Genomic DNA, 19442 nt, shown 5'->3' on the forward strand with positions numbered 1-19442 from the left:
TTGCCAAATTGTGCTTAGGCGTAACCATCACCATGGGTGCACTTGAAGCCGTGCATCGGTAATGTAGCCTTAGCAGCCTGCGTAAGCAGCCTTAGTGAGTTCCTGGGATGGCATCAAAACTTTTTTTTTTTTTGTAATGAAAGTTCCTGAAAATAACGCCGTTAAATTCTGACACGCTCTTCACACTTACGCGTCTACTAAAGAACAGTCTTGTAAAACTACACGGGCAAAATTAGGGACACGCCGAAATGCCACGCGAATATGGCGACTGAGTGTGGAGGATATAATAGCAAGGGATTACGGGAAACAAAGGGCGAATTGTCAGTGGCGCTTTGGGAGATAGACGCTCAATCAGAGCGCACAAGACCGGTGAGATTCTAGCCTCGCAAAAACTGCAACTTTGTGCAAGCTAGAAGGCGTGCTGACTTCTAAGTAAGGTGCTCACTAGTGTGCAGGATCAAGTAGCACGCAGATTCGAAAGCGCTTACACATAAGCCAAGCAATTCTTTTTCTTTGCAATTTGTGCGGACAACCTACCTTAAAAGTCTACATAACTGGCATGCATGCGTAGACCGGCTGATTAAGTACAGATTTTTCCAATAGAGAACCTGCGCGCGTGCTGGCATTGTGCTGGTCGGCAATGCGGTTGCGCAGGCTACGCGAGGCGTAGTCTGATGGAGACCGTTGAGCTTTAGTTGCAGAGTGCAAGGGGCGTTATGCACACAAGCCCAACTAGATTGGCCAGTAGCAGCTCTGAGTGCTGCAGTCTCGAACACACACTTCCTTTCGAGGCCTGCGAGATCGGCGTGCGCACACACCGCGCGCTATTCGATCTCGGAGGCTACGTTCCGTTAGTGCAGCAGATCCTCGAAAGTTTCGAAAGGGTTTCACAAATGACACACGTCACTGACCAGACGAGGGTCCACCCGCGTGGTGCTGCGTAGGTGGCGGCGCGTGCCCGTTTGCCTGCCGGCACACGAGGCTGATGGGCGATGTGTGGTGGTTGCTGCCGCGGGACCCCGTGAGTGAGGCCGCCGTGGCCGAGGACATCATCTCGGCGTAATGGCTGTAGCTGGAGCGTCGTCCCTCGCGCCGGTTCCCGTCAATGGCCGCCTGCAGTTCGTCGGGCTGGCTCAGCTTCTCTTTCTCGCACTCGTATGGGTACAGGTATTTCATGTACCTGCACAAACGGCGAACGACTCAGACCACTGCGGAGGACGACACGTTCGCGCCATGCCGCGACGGCTTCAGCGCTGGTGAATAGCGTAAATGGCCCTTCGCCCTGATGGCGTCCGTAAAGCTATACGCCTGCGTTGCGCTACGACGCCGTAGTGGAAGACTCGCAATTAATTTCAGCCACCGGTGACCTTATCTTATAGCATGTGCAACATGTGGAGGCCTGAAACGGTTTAAATATACTCTATCAGAACTTTCGTTTCGAAACTAAGTGCAAGTTTGCGCACTTATGCAAATATGCAGTTTACGTCTACGTGTTTTTTTTTTTTTCTCTCGATATGCTGAATTGCACGCAGTTTGTATTGATGTACCTAGTTTTCATTTCCCTATACCTAGTGGTTTAGTGGACTGCCTTGCATACAGACGGAAAAGGGGTGTTATTCTGGACACGACATTCCACCATGTCAAATTTTGTCATATTGGCGTTTTCAGCCAATCGGAGAGGTCCTGGCAGACCTCTGAGCCAATCCCAGCAAACAAGATGGCGGATGTGACAATAAGGCGGAACTTGACAACGTTCAGCATAGCATCCGAGGACTGTATGTTTAGAGAGTTGCCGACGCGGAGTCCCCTTCGCCGGTGAATGCCGGAAGGACGCCGGACTCGCTTATCGAACCCTTCTTGAGCGGCCGCCGTAGACGCGCAAGGACGGACGTGCGATAAGGGACACTGCAACGAATTCCCCGATCAATTCCAACGTCTTCCATTCTCGTCTGCTCGACGGACAGCAAGCGATAGGGCACCGGAATATCTGGGGCAAGGGCCACAGTCGAGAGCCGGAAAACAAGGTTGAACCTTGCCAGAGAAAACAATGAATGAAAGGCATTCCCGATGCGCATATGAAGTCAGACGCAGACAGCTCGCTGTTAGGTGCAGGTAGGGACGATACTGCCGAGTATCTCTGTTGTGACTCTCCGCGCTGCCTGATGGACATTTGACTGCTATTGAGGCGTGTTATTTCAAGCACTCGACAGGCGGTTTTCAGGGACAGCTAGCCTGTTTTTACCGATGTCGGGCACCTATGGTTGATTTTGCTGCAGTCGGGAAAAGCTGGACAATGTTTGATGTGTATGCATGTGCCGGATGCGCTGATATGCCTCGAGTGTCGTTCTGCATTGCCCTCGATGAAGAATGGCAAGGGGCAACGCGGAAAACAGCGGCGAGATGTACAACAGTCGATAAACGACATGGCTGATTACAAGCAAATGGGACAGTTCAGTCTTTATTCATCCGTTTATTTGTACTTAGTTTGTAGTTAGGTAGTCTAGTCGGTTAATTACATGCTTCTCGCGTTTTCCCTGCTCCCGTTTCTACGCTCAAACTTAGTCAATAGGCATACATTTTAAAAAAAATTTAACAAACGAGAGCGTATCGAACTAAACTGATTGTTCCGATGGACGTAGACCCTATAGGTCGCTAAAGCTTTAAGGCAGTAGGCCCAATTTGTCACGAAAAGAAATACCCTCAACAACAACGCCTCCTTTTCTACGGTTGTGCGAATAGCAATTTTTGACACGGAATCGAATACAAATCCAATAGTGGCAAAATAGAAGCGAAACAAATGTTTTTCTATTAGTTTACTAATAAGGAACAGCCTTTCTCCTCATTAGTATAAAACAGTGACATATAAAAATTTTGTGGGTGTCCTTTGCTACAACACCTTTAAACGTTGGCAGCGTTCTTGAACTAAGTGAAGCAATAACGACAACAACAACGCATTGTGCAACAGGGGCAAGCTATTCGGGATGTTAAGGCTCGCAAGATTTTTAATATCAACAGTGCCCGTGCCATTAAGGTATAAACTCAAAGCAACAGCGCGAACATACGCAAGCCCTCGGTTAGATACCGACAGCCCGTGTCTGCTGGACAAGCCCCCTTGAAAACCGGCATGGCATACGTGACGGCGGTTGTCGATTAGCGGGGGATGCAAAGTCGATGACAAGTTTCGCCAAGGAGGCCGGTGGCGTTGTTTAATTAAGTGCTCCTCGCATCGCGGCAACACGGAGCAGACCTTGCGCAGGCATGAAACGAATGCAAAGCACACCAGCGTGAGAAACCATCTCTGCTGGCGAGCCAAAAAGAAAATCGCCGCCGCTGGAACGGAATGAAATAACAAGATGGCCATTAAATAAAGGGCAGCTGTCAAACCCTGTTTGCGCTTTATAGAGAAACAAATGACCGAGGAAATGACGTTGAGCGCGCAAGCACGTTGATAGAGAGAAAAAAACAGAACGCCGCCATGAAATGCAAAGAAGAGAGAAAGAGAGCTGTTGGGAAAGGGTCGGGCCGGGGTAATTCTATTCCGATGCAGATTCTATTCCACTTATTTTCCTTTTTTGCGCTTCGTAAATCGTTCGTTATCCATCGCCGGCCCGCGGGCGATGGATAATAAGAAAGAAACAACCAAACTAAAATAACAATTACACTATATAACGGCACTGAGGATATGAGTGAATCACCAGCCTGTTGCTCATGGCCGTGCCACACAATTCCTAGCGATATTCATGCCGTTAGCAACTGCGTATATGAATGTAGTCGAAATATATGTATGCCGACTACATGCGCGCTTTAGATTGAATGAATGAATGAATGAATGAATGAATGAATGAATGAATGAATGAATGAATGAATGAATGAATGAATGAATGTTTGATGTTTTATGGCGCAAGGGCCAAGTATGGCCAAAGAGCGCCATGTCCGTGGTAATGACTTCGCAGCGTAATCATGAGTTCGATGAAGTTGGTGTGACGTGGCTGTAGAGGGGCCTTAAAAATGGTCGCGCTAAAGCGCGTAAAATCTGTATAATAAGATTATGGCGATGACTTATGACGTGTACTATGGACATTAAGATGCATTTAAAAAGAATGATACGATGTGTAAAAATATATAAGGTTATAAGATATACTAGAGCACTACTCCCTCCTTAGAGCCCTTGAAAAACAAGGGCCTGGAGGCATGTGCTACACAAAACTGTTATCGCAGTGGCATCCTCTGGAGCGAGGATGCTCTGCGAATTTAATGGGCTTATAACGTGTAGAACTACATACTTTAAGAAGTCGAGGACTGCCTTGGTATTAAAAAGCGGTTCCTTACCACGAAACATAGCCGGGTGTAAAGGGATGAAAGAACGGCATGCAAATGGGAAATGTTTCTTTCTTTCAGGTTCGGCTTTCCGACACTCCAAGAGGACATGGAGGACGGTCAGCCTCTCACCGCATCTACCACAGGTTGGAGGTTCCCGTCCAGTAAGTAGAAATTGATGGGTCCCAAATGTGTGTCCTATTCTGAGGCGACAGAATAGGACATCTGTTCGCCGAGATTTTGTTGGGGAGGGCCAGAAACCTAACTGTGGCTTTGTAACGTGTAGTTTATTATTTATTTCTGCGTCCCACATGCGTTGCCAGTGGTTTCGCAATTTTTTCCGTATGTAAGGTTTCAGATCTGTGAGAGGCACCAAAGCAGTATTATTACCAGCAGGGGGTGCAATTGACGTAGCCATCTGGTTTGCCAGAACGTTACCTTCGATTCCCCTATGGCCAGGAATCCAGCATATTATGATATTCTGGTTAGATGAGTACGCTTTACACAAGACCGAATATAGTTCATTAAATACGATATTTTTATGTTTGCTGAGTGACATTAAGGCCTTCACGACGCTTAGAGAGTCTGTATAGATCGCTGCTTTTAAAAGTTTCGATTTTCTTATATGCTTCACAGCAGAGAGTAATGCGTAGGCCTCGGCCGTAAAGATACTTGTTTCCGGGTGCAGTACATCGGATTCCGAAAAAGATGGGCCGACGGCTGCATAGGATACCCCGGTATTTGACTTCGAAGCGTCTGTGTAGAACTCTGCGCAGGAGTGCTTGTACTGAAGTTCTAGGAAATGCATTCGGATTTCGGCCGCAGGAGCGTGCTTTGTAACTTTTGTAGAGGATATGTCACATTATATCACCTGCCACTCCCAAGGAGGTAAGAGCTTGGTTAGGTGGATTAAGCGATGCTCGAGGAGTGGGACATGCATTTCATCGCTAAGCTCCTTCACACGCAACGAGAAAGGCTGTCTTATAGATGGACGATTGCGGAAAAGTGTAGCACACGTCATATGGGTAACGGTATTGAAACACGGGTGTTCAGGATTGGAGTGCACTTTAAGGAAATATGTAAAGCTGATGTATGATCTCTGCAAGTGGAGCGGCCATTCATCCGATTCGGCATATAAGCTTTCGATCGGGCTTGTTCTGAAAGCGCCAGTGGCTAGGCGGATACCTAGATGATGAACAGGACCCAGCATTTTTAGCGCGCTCGGGGCGGCAGAGTTATACACTACGGCGCCATAATCTAATCGTGACCGTATTAGGCTCTTGTAGAGATTCATTATACACTTTCTGTCACTGCCCCACGTAGTCTTAGATAGAAGTTTCATTAAGTTCATTGTTTTTAGACATCTCTCTTTCAGATATTTGATGTGTGGAAAAAGTGAGTCTATCGTCAAGTATAATACCTAGGAATTTGTGCTCTTTGTTGACAGGAATTTGTTGTCCACACAGTTCTAAGCAAGGATCCGGGACCAGGCCTCTCTTTCGTGTAAAAAGAACACGAGAACGCTTTAGATTGCGAGCGAGCATGCAAATCGCGGCCTCAATTTACTGCCCTCATATTATATATATATATATATATATATATATATATATATATATATATATATATATATATATATATATATATATATATATATATATATATATATATAAACTTTGCGCGCATGTTTACGTCCTGTGCAGCACCGTCATGTCGAGCCAAGCAGGATCTGCACCTCTTGCGAAGGTTGTGAATTCCGAATCGCGTTTTCACGAATGCGCCAGTAGCATATCGTATTTCTTAGCGCATCGAGCGAGTACTTACGGACCACGTTTACAAGTGAAGCATAGCATCCCTGTTCATCCGAAACAGACTGGCTCCTGTTTCCGGCTATTTGCGTTCTACTGGTGCGTGTGGTGAGCACCACGACGACCGTCTCTCTCTCTCCGTGCAATATGCCAGCGTTTATGTGCACCGCGTGAGACGAGATTCGTGAATAGGGCGAATCACGTGTTACCTGATTTGCCCTACCAGCACATTACCACCGTTTAACATGGATGCGATGCGCCACTTTTCGCATCCCACAACAATGTTTCGGCAAGGGGGACTTGCCCTGCAAAAGCTTGTGCCCTTGTCTAAACGTTAGCTCCAGTCGCAAGCCTTGTTCGATCACTGCTGTTCACCAACAATGATAATAATATTAGTGAGGTATGGTTAATAGGTTTAGCAAAGCATTGTTAATGGAAGTGTCTTCAAGTAGGAATGCAGATTCCCGTAAAGAAATGCAGATGAGAACCTATAGATGTGCCTGGACAAGGGTGTGGTGGTGGCGACTCTGCAGTGGTTGCATGTACTTTCCATGAGCGGTTCAGCGTCCAACGATATCAGCGTCGGTAAAACGAAGAATTTGAACGAACGCCAGAAAGATGTCAATATCTTCGCCGAACACTGAGAAGATGATGAACAGAAAATTACTTCACATAAGAAACTGGAAACAGAGAGCAATGCCTGGAAAATGCTATTACAGAATTCACGGCTCATCAATAACACAGTGAACAATATCACTTTTTCAAGAGTCTCACGACCAGGAGGAGTCGACCTGGATACGCCCGACAGCAGTAGCCTTCACAGCGTCATCACCGGCACGCCCTAATTCACCCCCAACCCCGCTGCCACGCATTCCCCGTCAGACGGACAAGCATGCCGGACATTGCATGCTTGCCACCTGTCCTTTAACCCCTGAGAAAGAAACCAAGATTTCTTTTTTTTTTTTGTGTGTGTGTGTGTGTGTGTGCGCGTGCTTTGTAAATCTGGAAATTAATCAGCGCGACTGAACGAGTAATTATGTCAAAATTCGTAGCTTCCAAACATTGTTGAGCGCGTTTGTTGGCGCTGGGGTTCTCCGTGTCGGGAGATGAGCACAGCACATACATGCAAGGCGAGACAAATCTCCTCCAAGTCATCGTCAAATTGAGGTTGGCACAATGTCGCCACATACGCATCCGCTTTCGACGACGTCCCGACCTATAACATAATGGCGATGCCTCGAAATAAAGTTGCGGTATATCGTGCGCGCGAACCTCTAGTATCGCTCGCTGTAGAGATGCCGCTGCCAAATTGCCCCGTTCGTTCACTTGCAATAAAGCCCTTGGATCCGCGTAGACAGAGTTACACGGCTGTAATAAACAAAGCGCGCTGACGCACAACCAAACGCACGCGATCTACGCGGTATTGCGACACCGAAGGAACGAAGATACGCCGCGGTAACGGCCGCTCCGTTTATTTTCAGGGCAGAAATAAACAAACTACAATCAAAGTAGCCGCAGCAGACGTGGCACGGCGACGTATATGCGTACGTATACCCGAATGGGAGCCTTATCAGAGCAGACATCGCGGCCTGGCTAGCGCTACATCAAGCACCCTTCCTGCTCTATTAGAGGGTCCATAAATATCTGGCGATTTCTTTCCCCTTCTCATACAACCCCCGATCAGCCAGAAGCTTCATTCGGGGCTTTCTGTGCATACAAAGCGTCTGTTTGACTGCGCCAAGCGTCCGCAAGGCGGCCGTAATTAAGCTGCTCTGGCGCTTCGTTTCGCCGGAGAAGGGGCGCGCACATTAATGCCACGTGCTGCCGATGGGACGGTGGAAAGAACCTGCGCCGGCGATGCGTCCGATCCACGGGCGTGGTCCGATGCGAGGGCGAGAGAGCCGTGCACGCGGCGGCACTTGTCCCTGGGCTGCGCGACAGTGCTCGTGCAGGGAAGAAACCCAGCGAAGCTATAGCCGTGGCTCTCACTGGCCGAGCAGCACACGTACGTACGTGGCTATGCTGCGTTCACCCTCCGTGACAAAGTCGCGTCGCTAAAGGGAATTCATTCGAATGCTTGCAAGGAAATGCTTATACCAGCGAACGGGTGCAACGCGAAGAAGTAACGTTAGGTATAGTAACGTTACACACACACACACACACACACACACACACACACACACAAATATATATATATATATATATATATATATATATATATATATATATATATATATATATATATATATATATATATATATATATATATATATCCTACGAAGCCAGCAATGACACCAAGGACATGGGGAAATTACTTGTGCTTTCTAATTGAATTAAACAAATAAATTAATGGAAATGAAAGTGGATGAAAAAGCAACTTCCCGCAGGTGGGCAACGATCCCACGTCTTCACATTACGCGTGCAATGTTCTACCGATAGAGCTTTCTTGGGTATTTATGTTTCCTACTAGAACACTGGAAGTCATAACCAGCGCCACCACTCACAAACCCTAGCGGCGGATGTGGAACATCCTTTCTGCCACTGGCGTCACAAGTACGTGATCTTTTTGGGTAAAGGCAACTGGTCAATAAACGCACGCACGCTACCTGAAGGCATCAAGGCTGCCGGATTCAAGACCCTCGTTATGTAATGAACGAGAAGAAAGGGGTTAACCGAAGGGCCCAATTTTTATTAATCATATCATAAGAAGCCAACAAACAATGAAGGACACGAAGGACAACATGGGGGAAATTACTTTTACTTACTAATTGAATTAAATAAATGATAAACTAATGGAAATGAAAGTGGACGAAAAAAAACAACTTGCCGCAGATGGAGAACGATCCCCCGTCTTCAGATTACGCGTGCGATGATATAACATGCGTGGTAATGCCCCCTGCCAGGATCTACCTACGTGAACACTTGGGGACAGTTTCAGAAGCTGGCATATGCCGGCGCTGATTAGCACACTACCGGCTCCTGCGCGTACAAGTCAGCATTCCCCTTCTCAACTTATGCGTCCGGACAACGGTAGCCGTTTCATGCGCACGTGCTTCGTTAAGTACGCACGACCTCGCGTGCTGCGTACGTGGGTGGTTGCGGACGCCCAACTAAAACAGCCTAATATTAGACAGCGCGTGCGCAACATGAGCGCGTTGTCTCCCACTGCGTTACATTGTCCCGTTTTTTTTTCGTTTTTTTTTTCTTCCTGCTTCAAGTATTCACACAGACATGTAGTACCAACAAGCTCAGCTTACGACCATTCTATTACTACGTAATTTTCATGCAGCATTTGACTGCATTTATGCTCCATTGGCATGCGTTGTGCTCGGACTTTATATGTCACCTCAAATGCGGTATGCTCTAGCTGCTCGGGCAGCCGAGTTGCAACTCGTTGCATGAATCAGCATCTACATGCGAGTCGTTGCACCTTGGACACAGAGCAACACGTCCGTTTCTTGCGTTTATGGATTACGCCGGGCTTCACAGCCAGCGCTGACAAAAGGCCCAAGTCGCAGGCGTGCAGGGCTAACTTCAAATATGAAGGCAACCATTACCGCCAAGGCGTTTTTGTTAAAGAGCTGAATCGAACCCGCAGACTTACTGTGTACGCAGAGTGAACGCCGCCGAAGTGATGGACGAGGGCAGGTTGAGCCCTTTAGTGATTTCCCGCCAGATCTTCTTGTTGATGACCTCAACGAGGCCGCCCCGTGACACGACCAGCCGGTACAGCTCGAAAAGGTCCAGTACCTGCTTGGCCATGATCGGAATCCGGTTAACGGGCGTTCCTGCACAGAGGAACAGCGACTGAACCACACGCAGATAACACAAAGGCAGTTCAAGCTGTGATAACAATATGGTGAGCTCAGAGGAACGTATAAAGCGTTCCTGTGCATATTTGTGTGCGTGTGAGAAGAGGCTTGCACTTTACGGTCACGATAACAAACAGCAGTGCTACAGCGCTCCGGAATCCCATCAAATGTGCGCATGAAAACGCTAGAGGCGCATTTTGGAAGGAGAGGAACGGAAGTCGCAGTTAAAATATTATTGTGCGCATAGTTCTGTCTCGGCGCTCAGTTCTGTTTTATTTGCATAAGAAATAATGAAATATTCACGGTTCGGCGTTTGTATGCGAGTGTAGTAGTTCTCCCTTTCCGCCGCGCCGTTGCCTCGTCGATTCATTTGGACTACGGCAGCTAATATGAGCGCGTGCTTGAACCTCCCGTTGACGATTTAGTGGGATGAATTCTATTTCGCTGAAAGATTCACGCGCACATGCAAATACATGTTGGGCACTTAATACGCTATTTAGTACGCGTGTTCTTATAAATGTCGGAAATCAAGGCAAATGTGTAAAGAAACGTATACGGTGCCCGATCGCATCTTGTCGAAAATACAAAGCAAGATCGACTCTGCCATCGACGGCTGTGCTTTCATCCTATGCCATTTCCCTTCTATCTAACTATAGTCACATCGCTGTGGTCCTTCGCCCTGGAAACTGTCGTCCATTGGAAAATAAATGTCAAAAAGAATCATGGTCTATCGCGAAACTTACGAGTACCTTCGTTTCTACTACCCGCTACCAAAAACAGATCCAAGCGAAATCCCATCTAATAAATGTTCAAGTACGATTCAATCCACTCGCCCTGCTAGAGAAATAATCGAAATTCAAAATGCTCTATACCGCATACGTGATTACAAGTCCCTGTATTAAGCAAGACACGCAAACCTCCAAATTCTTGCAAAGGCATTGATTTTAGTTGGCTTTTTTGTTTCAATACCAGTAGCACCAGCAAGGTGCATCATCAAACCGCGACGGAATCTTCACGATGTCATGAGAGCCTTTGACTGTACTGCGTATTTCCTTGCTCCCGCAAACCTACACCCAACGTTGGCGACCTGTCCCTTTCCTAACATTCTGTAGTGCTCTCCCTGTTCCCAGTCTCCAATGTAGGTAGCTCAACAAACCGCGTGTCATGCTTAATCTTACACAGCGGTTCACCCACTTATCCTACTTTATATTTCAAGACAGCCCAGCATGGTGCGGAGTAACTGCGTACACTACCCTCAAACGCGAGCTTTGCCTCGCAGTCAGTACAAAAGTATCTAGTGACGCCGCTCGTGACAGGAGGTGACACCTTGATTGCGCTTGTCGCGCCTGCCATGTATACATGCAAGCGATGACGCGGCTAGTGGCAAGAGTTGCAACGCATAACACGCGGCGAGTACGCGTTGACGTATGCACTGAATCCTGAACAGCGCAAGCAATGAGAAGACGGATAAACACTTGTTTCGCTCTGAGCTAGCATTTTAATACTGTGCTGAGCAAACCAAAGGCGTCGTTCGGCTGGCAAACAGTGTCCCGCGTGTCATTAGTTCTTTTGAAACTGAACCACGCGCTGACTTTACCGTCTCGTACACAGCCTCGTAGAGACCATCCAGCTAATGGTTGAGCGCAGCATAGCACTGTCACTACGCATTCGGATGCCTATAGCGCTTTTGAACGCATGAACAACGGCTGCGAGTGTCTTTGCTTTCGCTGCACAGAAATGGCCCAAGGTAGTGCGGCCCAAACGGCCATCTCCTGCACCCCGGTAGCAGCGCCGAGCCGGTGCCATCACACGCTCACCGCCAAAGCGGAACGGGGTGCAGCGATGTCGGCTCGCCGTGGGAAGAACGGGAACACGTAGGCAGGAGTTGATGCCAGGCGTCCCGCGACCGCGTGAGACATTCCAGAAAAGCTACAGCGCCGCGTGCCTGAGAACTTCCGCGGTTCCCTCGCGGAACTCTGCGGACCATCGAGCTTTACGAAGAAGTGCCCGTGGTTTGAAAATTCGATAAAGCGACTATACAACGCCCTGCAACGGAAAGCGTAAACCTGTAGAATGCGCAAGAAGAAAGCGGTTCGTGCGCATAAGCGCGCACCTATCGTGATTTGACTCGAAAAGCTTCAAACGAAAGGCGAGGAATAAAAAGAAAGGACGAAATCTGTTGCTCAAGCTACCTATCCTTGAGAAAATATTAGTGGAAAAATCGTTAATGTAAATTAGAAGGAGGAGCGGATTCAACCCAGTGCCCGCTGGAATTTAGAACGCACCGTGACAACGTGGTGATAAGCGGCATAGACATGTGGCCAGCCCACGTAGCGTTATTTTTTTGATTTGAATGCAGTGGCAGAGTCACACCCACGTTTCCTCGACATCGGTACCAATGTGACTCGCCGCCCGAAGCGCATTACAGGTAACCCTTTTCAGTCGGTTTCAAACAGGTTACCTCTTTCAATCGAGAAATGGTTAAGTATATACTATACATATGCGCACCATTACGAAATACTACTACTATAAGAGCAAGCCGTCGACATACGTCACGGCCATCAGAGGCCGGTCAGGTCAGTTTCTGCAATGGCAAATCGGCGATCAAAAGCAAGAATAAACACAAATGCTATTTGTGCACTGCGGTTACAGTGCCCAAGCAGCAGAAAAAACGAAAGCGAGCATAGTGAAGACTGCATCACCAGGAAAGCCACCACCGGTTTTAGCTCCGGCTGCTTTAGGTAGAAAAGAAGCCAGAGAAAAGCTTCTTTTCTACTGGCGGAGTCAAGAAAAATCTCGATTCGGCTCAAAAGTGGGCGTCTGGCAGGCCGCAATCAAGCCGAGCGTAGCGGATGACGACGACACAGAAGCAATGCGGCTACCGTGAAAGGCGTATGAGAGAAAGGGGGGATATCGCATGTATAGCTGCAGGAGCGCCGCGCACACACGAGAAGGACCGCGTGGCCAAAGGCCCGTCACGAATAACTTAGCCACGTCTCCGCAGAAGAGAGGCCTTTTCAATCTTTCGGACAAAACGGCGATGCCCCGCGGGGTCAGGAATGGAAATATGTCCGGGACAGGGAGACGACGAACGCGAGCAACGACTAAAAAAAAAAAGAAAAGAAAAAGTGACGGTACGCGTACGGACGGCTATCGAACGAGCGGTGTCGAGCCGCGCCGCAGGGATCAAAATCCAGCATGTGTGATTTTTCCATAACTTAAGCCTGCACCAGGAGCAGAAGAACCAGAAGCGCGGCTGCGAGGATACTCTGAATCAGGAGTAAGAAAGGAAAGAGTGGGGGGAGGGGGGTTGCGGTGCCTCACGCACGGAGCTCTCCTCATCGCGACGCAAACCGCCACCTGCAAGAGAAACAGTCGCACGACGACGAAGGCGACACGCTCCCTTCGCGCCGCGAGGGGCAGGTATACGTGTAATGCAAGCAAGAGCCCGCAGCGAACGCGAGAGGCGCCGTCAGAGTTGTCTCCGCGGACGGATGCCGATGGCTCGCGTGCGGCACGGAGGCACGGCCGATCGCGGTAGCCGACACTGGAAGCGCGCGATCACGTGGCGAGGCCCGCTTGCGTGGCAAAAGGAATCGGTGGGAAGAGATGGACGAAGATCAAAGGGGGTGCAGAAGCGCTCAAGAAATGCAGGAAAGGCAGCCGGTACGAGTTGTCGGTCATCACACCGCCCAACGGAAGCCACGATGTCGCGATGGACGATGCCTGGAGCAGGGGCGAGGATGCAAGGGGAGAGAAGTGAAAGGGGGCATGCCGGCAGAGGCAGAGGACGCGTCCCGGGCGCTTGCGACAGCGCTCGTCATCATAATCAAGGAACGCACGGCCGATATTATAACGGCGGGGGGCTATCCTGAGAGAGGGATCACAGTGTCGTGGGGCCCCGTCCCGCCTTCTTTTACTGGCTTTCTTATTTTCTGCTACTTCGTTTTGAGAAGAAGGAGATGAAAGAGGAGTGAAGAACGGCAAGAAGCTGGTGGACATCAGAGGAGGGAGAATCGGTGTCCGACCATCAAAGGAATCATCATAGTGCGGTTGCAGGCTGCTATACGTCGCAACAGCAAGAAGAAGAAGAAGAAAAAAAAAAGTTAAGAAAGGAGGTCTCACTGGGAACGTGAAATGCGAGTTCGACTGAATGCATTCGGCGACCTATTGAAGGGTCCAGCAGCCAAGAAGGCACCGCCACACAGAGTTTCAAAAATCGGACAGCGATGAGGACAAAATAAGCAGCGCTCGATATAACCTGTGCCGTCGAATATGGGGGGCGGGGGATGATGCGGCCAGAAAAGCGACACGCAGCGCACCAGAGCGAACGCGCAGATGAAGGCGCCTCGAAAAGACTAGCAGCGGCCCACACAAGACGAGCCGTCCGGCAGGTATAGGTCGCCGCGGCGGTCGATCACGCGCTGCGGTACACGCAGTGGTGCCCGCGTATGAATAAAGAGAGAATAATGCCGAAGCCAAACTTCCCGCATAATGGCGTGCTTTATGACCGCCAAGATGCACGCTTATTCTTCGGTGTAAAATCCTACGCGCAAAGTGCACTGATGCTGGAGCTCTCAGATGACCGTTGCTGGGCAGGACGTTCTTCCCAGGCTCGTGCGCATTTCTTAGCGAGGCGACAGCGGGAGGCCAGTCAACAGAAAGGCGCTTTTATTCCGCCATCTTAGCAGGCAACCCAACGTGACCTGGGCAACGCTCAGCCTCCGTAATGTAGATGTGCTTTCATTTTGACTGCATCAAAGAACTCTGAATAACTGTGCGACTCTGTTCAGTTCCGTGTGTACGAATACTGGCGGAAACGGTGGGTGTTACGTTTCTTGTTCCAAGCGAAAAGAGCTGAAAAAATTTTAAGACAGTGCTGCGAAGATAACACCTTCTAGACATTTTTTCTTTCTTTTTCAGTAACGTGTATTACAAGCGGCGGCCGACGTGCCTATACATCACTGCATGATTACAACGAAGGCGCCAAATAAAACAACGGACGAAGGAAGGAGACACGAGACAACTACGTGGTTGTCTCGTGTCTCCTTCCTTCGTCCGTTATACATCACTGATAATCACGGATTAGCTAAACACTCAGCAAGATTTGCTGAATAATATTTCCGGTATTGCGGCTGGTCAGTGCTTGAGGCATATATCCACCTAAAAAAAATTATGGGGTTTTACGTACCAAAACCTCTTTCTGATTATGAGGCACGCCGCCGTGGGGCCTCCGGAAATTTGAACCACCTGGGGTTCTTTTACGTGCACCTAAATCTAAGCACATGGGTGTTTTCGCATTTCGCCCCCATCGAAATGCGGCAGTCGTGGTCGGGATTCGATCACGCGACCTCGTGCTTAGCAGCCCAACAACATAGCCACTAAGCACCCAAGGTGGGTATATACAGATATATGTATATCCACCTGGTATAAAGCTTGAGACCGCACCAGTTTCGAGCTTGTCCAACATAACGCGAAGGTGGCCAGGATAAAAAAAAAAGCAATAAACTGGATATTAAGACGCTGTTAGCGGTTTTGCTGATCAGACAGCTGCAATTTGAAGCCGTACAGTCCTGTTCCCTCCGATTGAGACTGTTCCCTTAATCTATTACTTTAAAGAGAACAGGAATACGGGATTCTGTCACTGCAGTGAAAACCATTTCCGATTGTACAAGGCGTAAGAGGCGTATGTTTTTCCTACACGAGAGCGCGTTCTTTGGTGCTAACGAAGCCCCCAACAGTTAGGTTTGCAGGCGCTGCAACAACACCAGAGACGAGCAATTAAAGCGCTCGAAATGCATTGACGCGTGCCGTTCTTTTATATATATCGGACAGACCTTTCACCTCGCCGCGAAAGACGTACGAAGACCCGCGTGTGATGGGCCCGTTTGCCGAATAAACCTATTACACGGCCTTCTCCCGCGGTAATCACGTCAACCGAGCCATTTCGCCCCTTTTATCTCGCTTTGCTGCTCTCTCTCTCTCTCTCTCTCTCTCTCTCTCTCTCTCTCTCTCTCTCTCTCTCGCCTTTTCTTTTCGTTCTGGACGACTCGTCCTCGCCGCATTTGAAATACCGCCCCCCCCCCCCCCCCCCCCACACCCACACAGTCGGCAAGCTCGGCCGCGCGCGCAAGGAGTTATACGGTCCGCACCACGCCCACCCGACGTGAAAAGTCACGTGGCCTGCACTATAAAAACGCGCGCCGTGCTCGGCCGCCCGCTAACGGCGATCGTAAAATGACGCCGTCAGGCGCCAAAGGAACAAACACGCGGCTTCCAAGCTGGCCTGTTTTTTTAATTCCCCCTGCCACGTGCATCAGCGCTCGCGCGGCCGTTCGCGCGGCGAGCTTCGAAAAACAAGGAGGTCGGGCGACACGGGAGGCAAAGCGGCTCGGGGCGCTGCGTCCTCCGGAACTTGCACGCACTGGGCCGGACGCCGTCCCCGTTGAGGGGTTACAGCCAGAGCGGAGATTGGCGGTAGCGCATCTTTTAGCGGCGGCGACAAAAAGGACACGGCAATGACGCAACGACAAGCCGACCTTGCGACCCTGGAAAACATTCCTGAACGAGGCCGCCATTGTGAGACGCACAGAACAGAACGCCTGCTCCAATGGGCCACAAGATCACTGCGTCACTTTATTTATGCCAGTGCGCGAGAACGCAGGAAAATACGTGGTGTTTCAGCGAACACTTTCAATTTTTTTTTTTATATTGCCTGTGGTAGATAGCGCAAGTCTAGTTCATGAGCTAGTTCATGCGCTCGAAGAGGCGGACAGTACTTGTAAAAAAAAAAAAAAACTGAAGTGCATAATCGAATAATTAATGAAAATTCACTAATTAAGCTTTTAAATAATAAGTATTAATTAGTTTGCAATTCCCGAACTTTGCGGAGAAATGCATTGGCGTTCCAGTTACTTTAGTGCTTGAATGCATAAATCGACGGTTTAAGAAAGTAACTGGAACACCATTGCATTTCTCTGCAAAGTTCGGGAATTAACATCTCGAAACTGGTGCCGTCCTGAGAATTCATTCCATGTGGATCCGCCTTGCGAACTCCACGGCTAGAATTTGTAAATTGCAATGTGGGTCACAAGGCAATTAGTTAAAAACTTCATTAGTGCATTTCTGTAATTAGTCGATCATGCATTCCATTTTCTTGTGCAAGTAATGCCCGCCTCTTCGAGTAGACCAGCTCATGAACTGAAATTGTGCTGTCTGCCACAGGCAGTCTTTAAAAAAATTTGAAAGTGTTTGCTGAAACTTTCGTTATATGTTACCAGTGCACTGTCAAAGGTGGCATATCACTTGGATCAAGATATTATTATTGTTGTTGTTGTTTTGTGAAGTTTGGCATCATCGATAGTGATACTACTCCTTATCGCTTAGTCAAACAGTATACACATGAAAGTTGGGCCGGCTTAAACGAGCAAACAAATATATGTATGTATATATATATATATATATATATATATATATATATATATATATATATATATATATAAGTTCACAACTGCACCCACCCAACCGGTTTATCCTGAACGACTCTCAAGCATCATTACTGAGCATTAGCTCCACGAGTATGCCCAAAAGTGATCATGCTTCACAGTATTAAGTACAGAAGATATGCACAAAAGAGTTTCAGTTCACGAAATTCACTGCAGTAGGCTACCAGCCACTGTCACATTCGGCGTAGTGCGCATATAGTGCTTATTCGCGTATTGGTCAAAATGCAGTACATCGCTGCTCATTGTACTATAGCATAGTCACCTGCCATCTACGTCTCCATTTCTCTGTATGTCCCCATTCCCTTTACCCCAGTGAGCAAAAGGCGGCCAGCAGTATTGTATAAAGAAAGGAAGAGTAGCAGGCCAGATCTCGAGACTGGCCTCTCCTCCCTTCTCTCCACTAAAATCTCCTCTTCCTCCTCCTGGAAAACGCTGTCGTGGACATGTAGCCATGGAAGGCGCATGTTGGAAGTGAGACATATATGATCCTTCCTTCAAAAAGTGATGCACGCAACAGTGTGTGTGAACCGTCCGTCAGAACAGCGAGATATGCATGGTTTCAAAACGGTGGTAAGATTTCGAATTGATCCGAAAACAAGCAGAGCAGTTTATTGAACGACAAATGTGCGGGAACATAGGCTATCAAAGAATGGACTTTGTCAACCTCAAAGCGGATATTGAGAACAAACAAATGTTTTTGGGATATCAAAAACATTTTAAAAGAAAGTTGATTTACATTGTGTTTTTTTTCTTCTTCCAATGTGGGCTAGTTAAACGAAGTTGCTATATCTAAGCCTTTGTCGTTTTCGCAGCTAGGCTACGTGCATACAGACGAACGCTAGCCTCAAGAAAAATTAATGATACCTTGTATTATTACCTGAAAAGTGCTAATTCACTAGAATTCATTTAATTACGTTACTTTGATATGTCTACTGTGTCTGTAAGGTACTTTTAAGTAAAAGAAATATGACATTAGGGCATATGCTGCAATTGTGAAACTAAAGTCAAGTGGTAAAGTCATGTCTGCTTAGCCAAAATACTAGGGCTATCACTACTTATGAAATACTCGTCCTTAAAATGTGCCACGAAATACGCTAGCATCAAAATTGAGTTTCCCAAAAAGTGTCCCATCTAGCACTTGGGCTAGGTCTCAACTTCACCCAAGCACGACGATGAATGGAGAAGCGTCATCTTTGTAGTGTAATTGGCAGTGCACTGCATAGATCATGTGGAGGTTATGAGTTCGACTTTCACCAGCGACAAAAAATTATGGGGTTTTACGTGCCAAAACCACTTTCTGAATATGAGGCACGCCACGCCGTAGTGGAGGACCCCGGAAATTTCGACCACCTGGGGTTTTTGAACGTGCACCTAAATCTAAGTATACGGTTGTTTTCGCATTTCGCCCCCATCGAAATGCGGCCGCCACGGCCGGGATTCGATCACGCGATCTCGTGCTCAGCAGCCCAACACCATAGCCACTGAGCAATCTCCGCAGCTTTTCCACCAGCGACAAGAAGCTGTATTTTCTTCCACTATCACTTCCCTATTCTTTAACAAAAATATAAAGTTTATAAAATATCGATGTATAATTATATTGCACAGTTCAAAAACAATTTTCCCTGATCTTTCCTTGGCTTCATATTGTTTACACTCATATACATATAGCATAGCAAGGGCGAGAGAGACATGCTCCACTGGCGCCAACTTCCCTGCTATTCCTCTCATTAAGCCTTCCCTCTGTCTCGCTCTCTTCGTATTCTATACACGTACTTTTTGCTATTATAGGAACCGACCAGACCGTCCGTACTTTTATCCGTGTTAAAAAAAGAAAAAGAAAGAAAGAAGGAAAGAAAGAAAATCGAAATTGGCCGAAAGAAACAAAAACGCAATCACAAACCCTAATGAGCAGAAGGCCCGAGCCCACCGTTATACTGCATAGATGCATGCACATGCCAGCCATGGCACGTATACAATATTGCGCGAGGGGCTTCCCAAGCAGT

The 19442-nt window shown here is 48.0% G+C and overlaps 1 protein-coding gene across 8 annotated transcripts in view; it reads right to left on the reverse strand.

Moving 5' to 3' along the window:
- LOC142571514 (AT-rich interactive domain-containing protein 3C-like) overlaps positions 1-19442 on the reverse strand; it is a 253855-nt gene that overhangs the window by 21538 nt on the left and 212875 nt on the right. For all 8 annotated transcript variants that reach the window (XM_075679937.1, XM_075679934.1, XM_075679935.1 and 5 more), the window contains 2 exons: positions 9727-9910; positions 912-1180 (listed from right to left, as the gene is read on the reverse strand). In XM_075679937.1, the coding sequence (XP_075536052.1) occupies positions 912-1180; positions 9727-9910 (453 nt within the window). The remainder of the gene's footprint in view (positions 1-911; positions 1181-9726; positions 9911-19442) is intronic.

Source organism: Dermacentor variabilis, chromosome 2 (genome assembly GCF_050947875.1).
Source record: "Dermacentor variabilis isolate Ectoservices chromosome 2, ASM5094787v1, whole genome shotgun sequence".
Classification (NCBI taxonomy): domain Eukaryota; kingdom Metazoa; phylum Arthropoda; class Arachnida; order Ixodida; family Ixodidae; genus Dermacentor; species Dermacentor variabilis.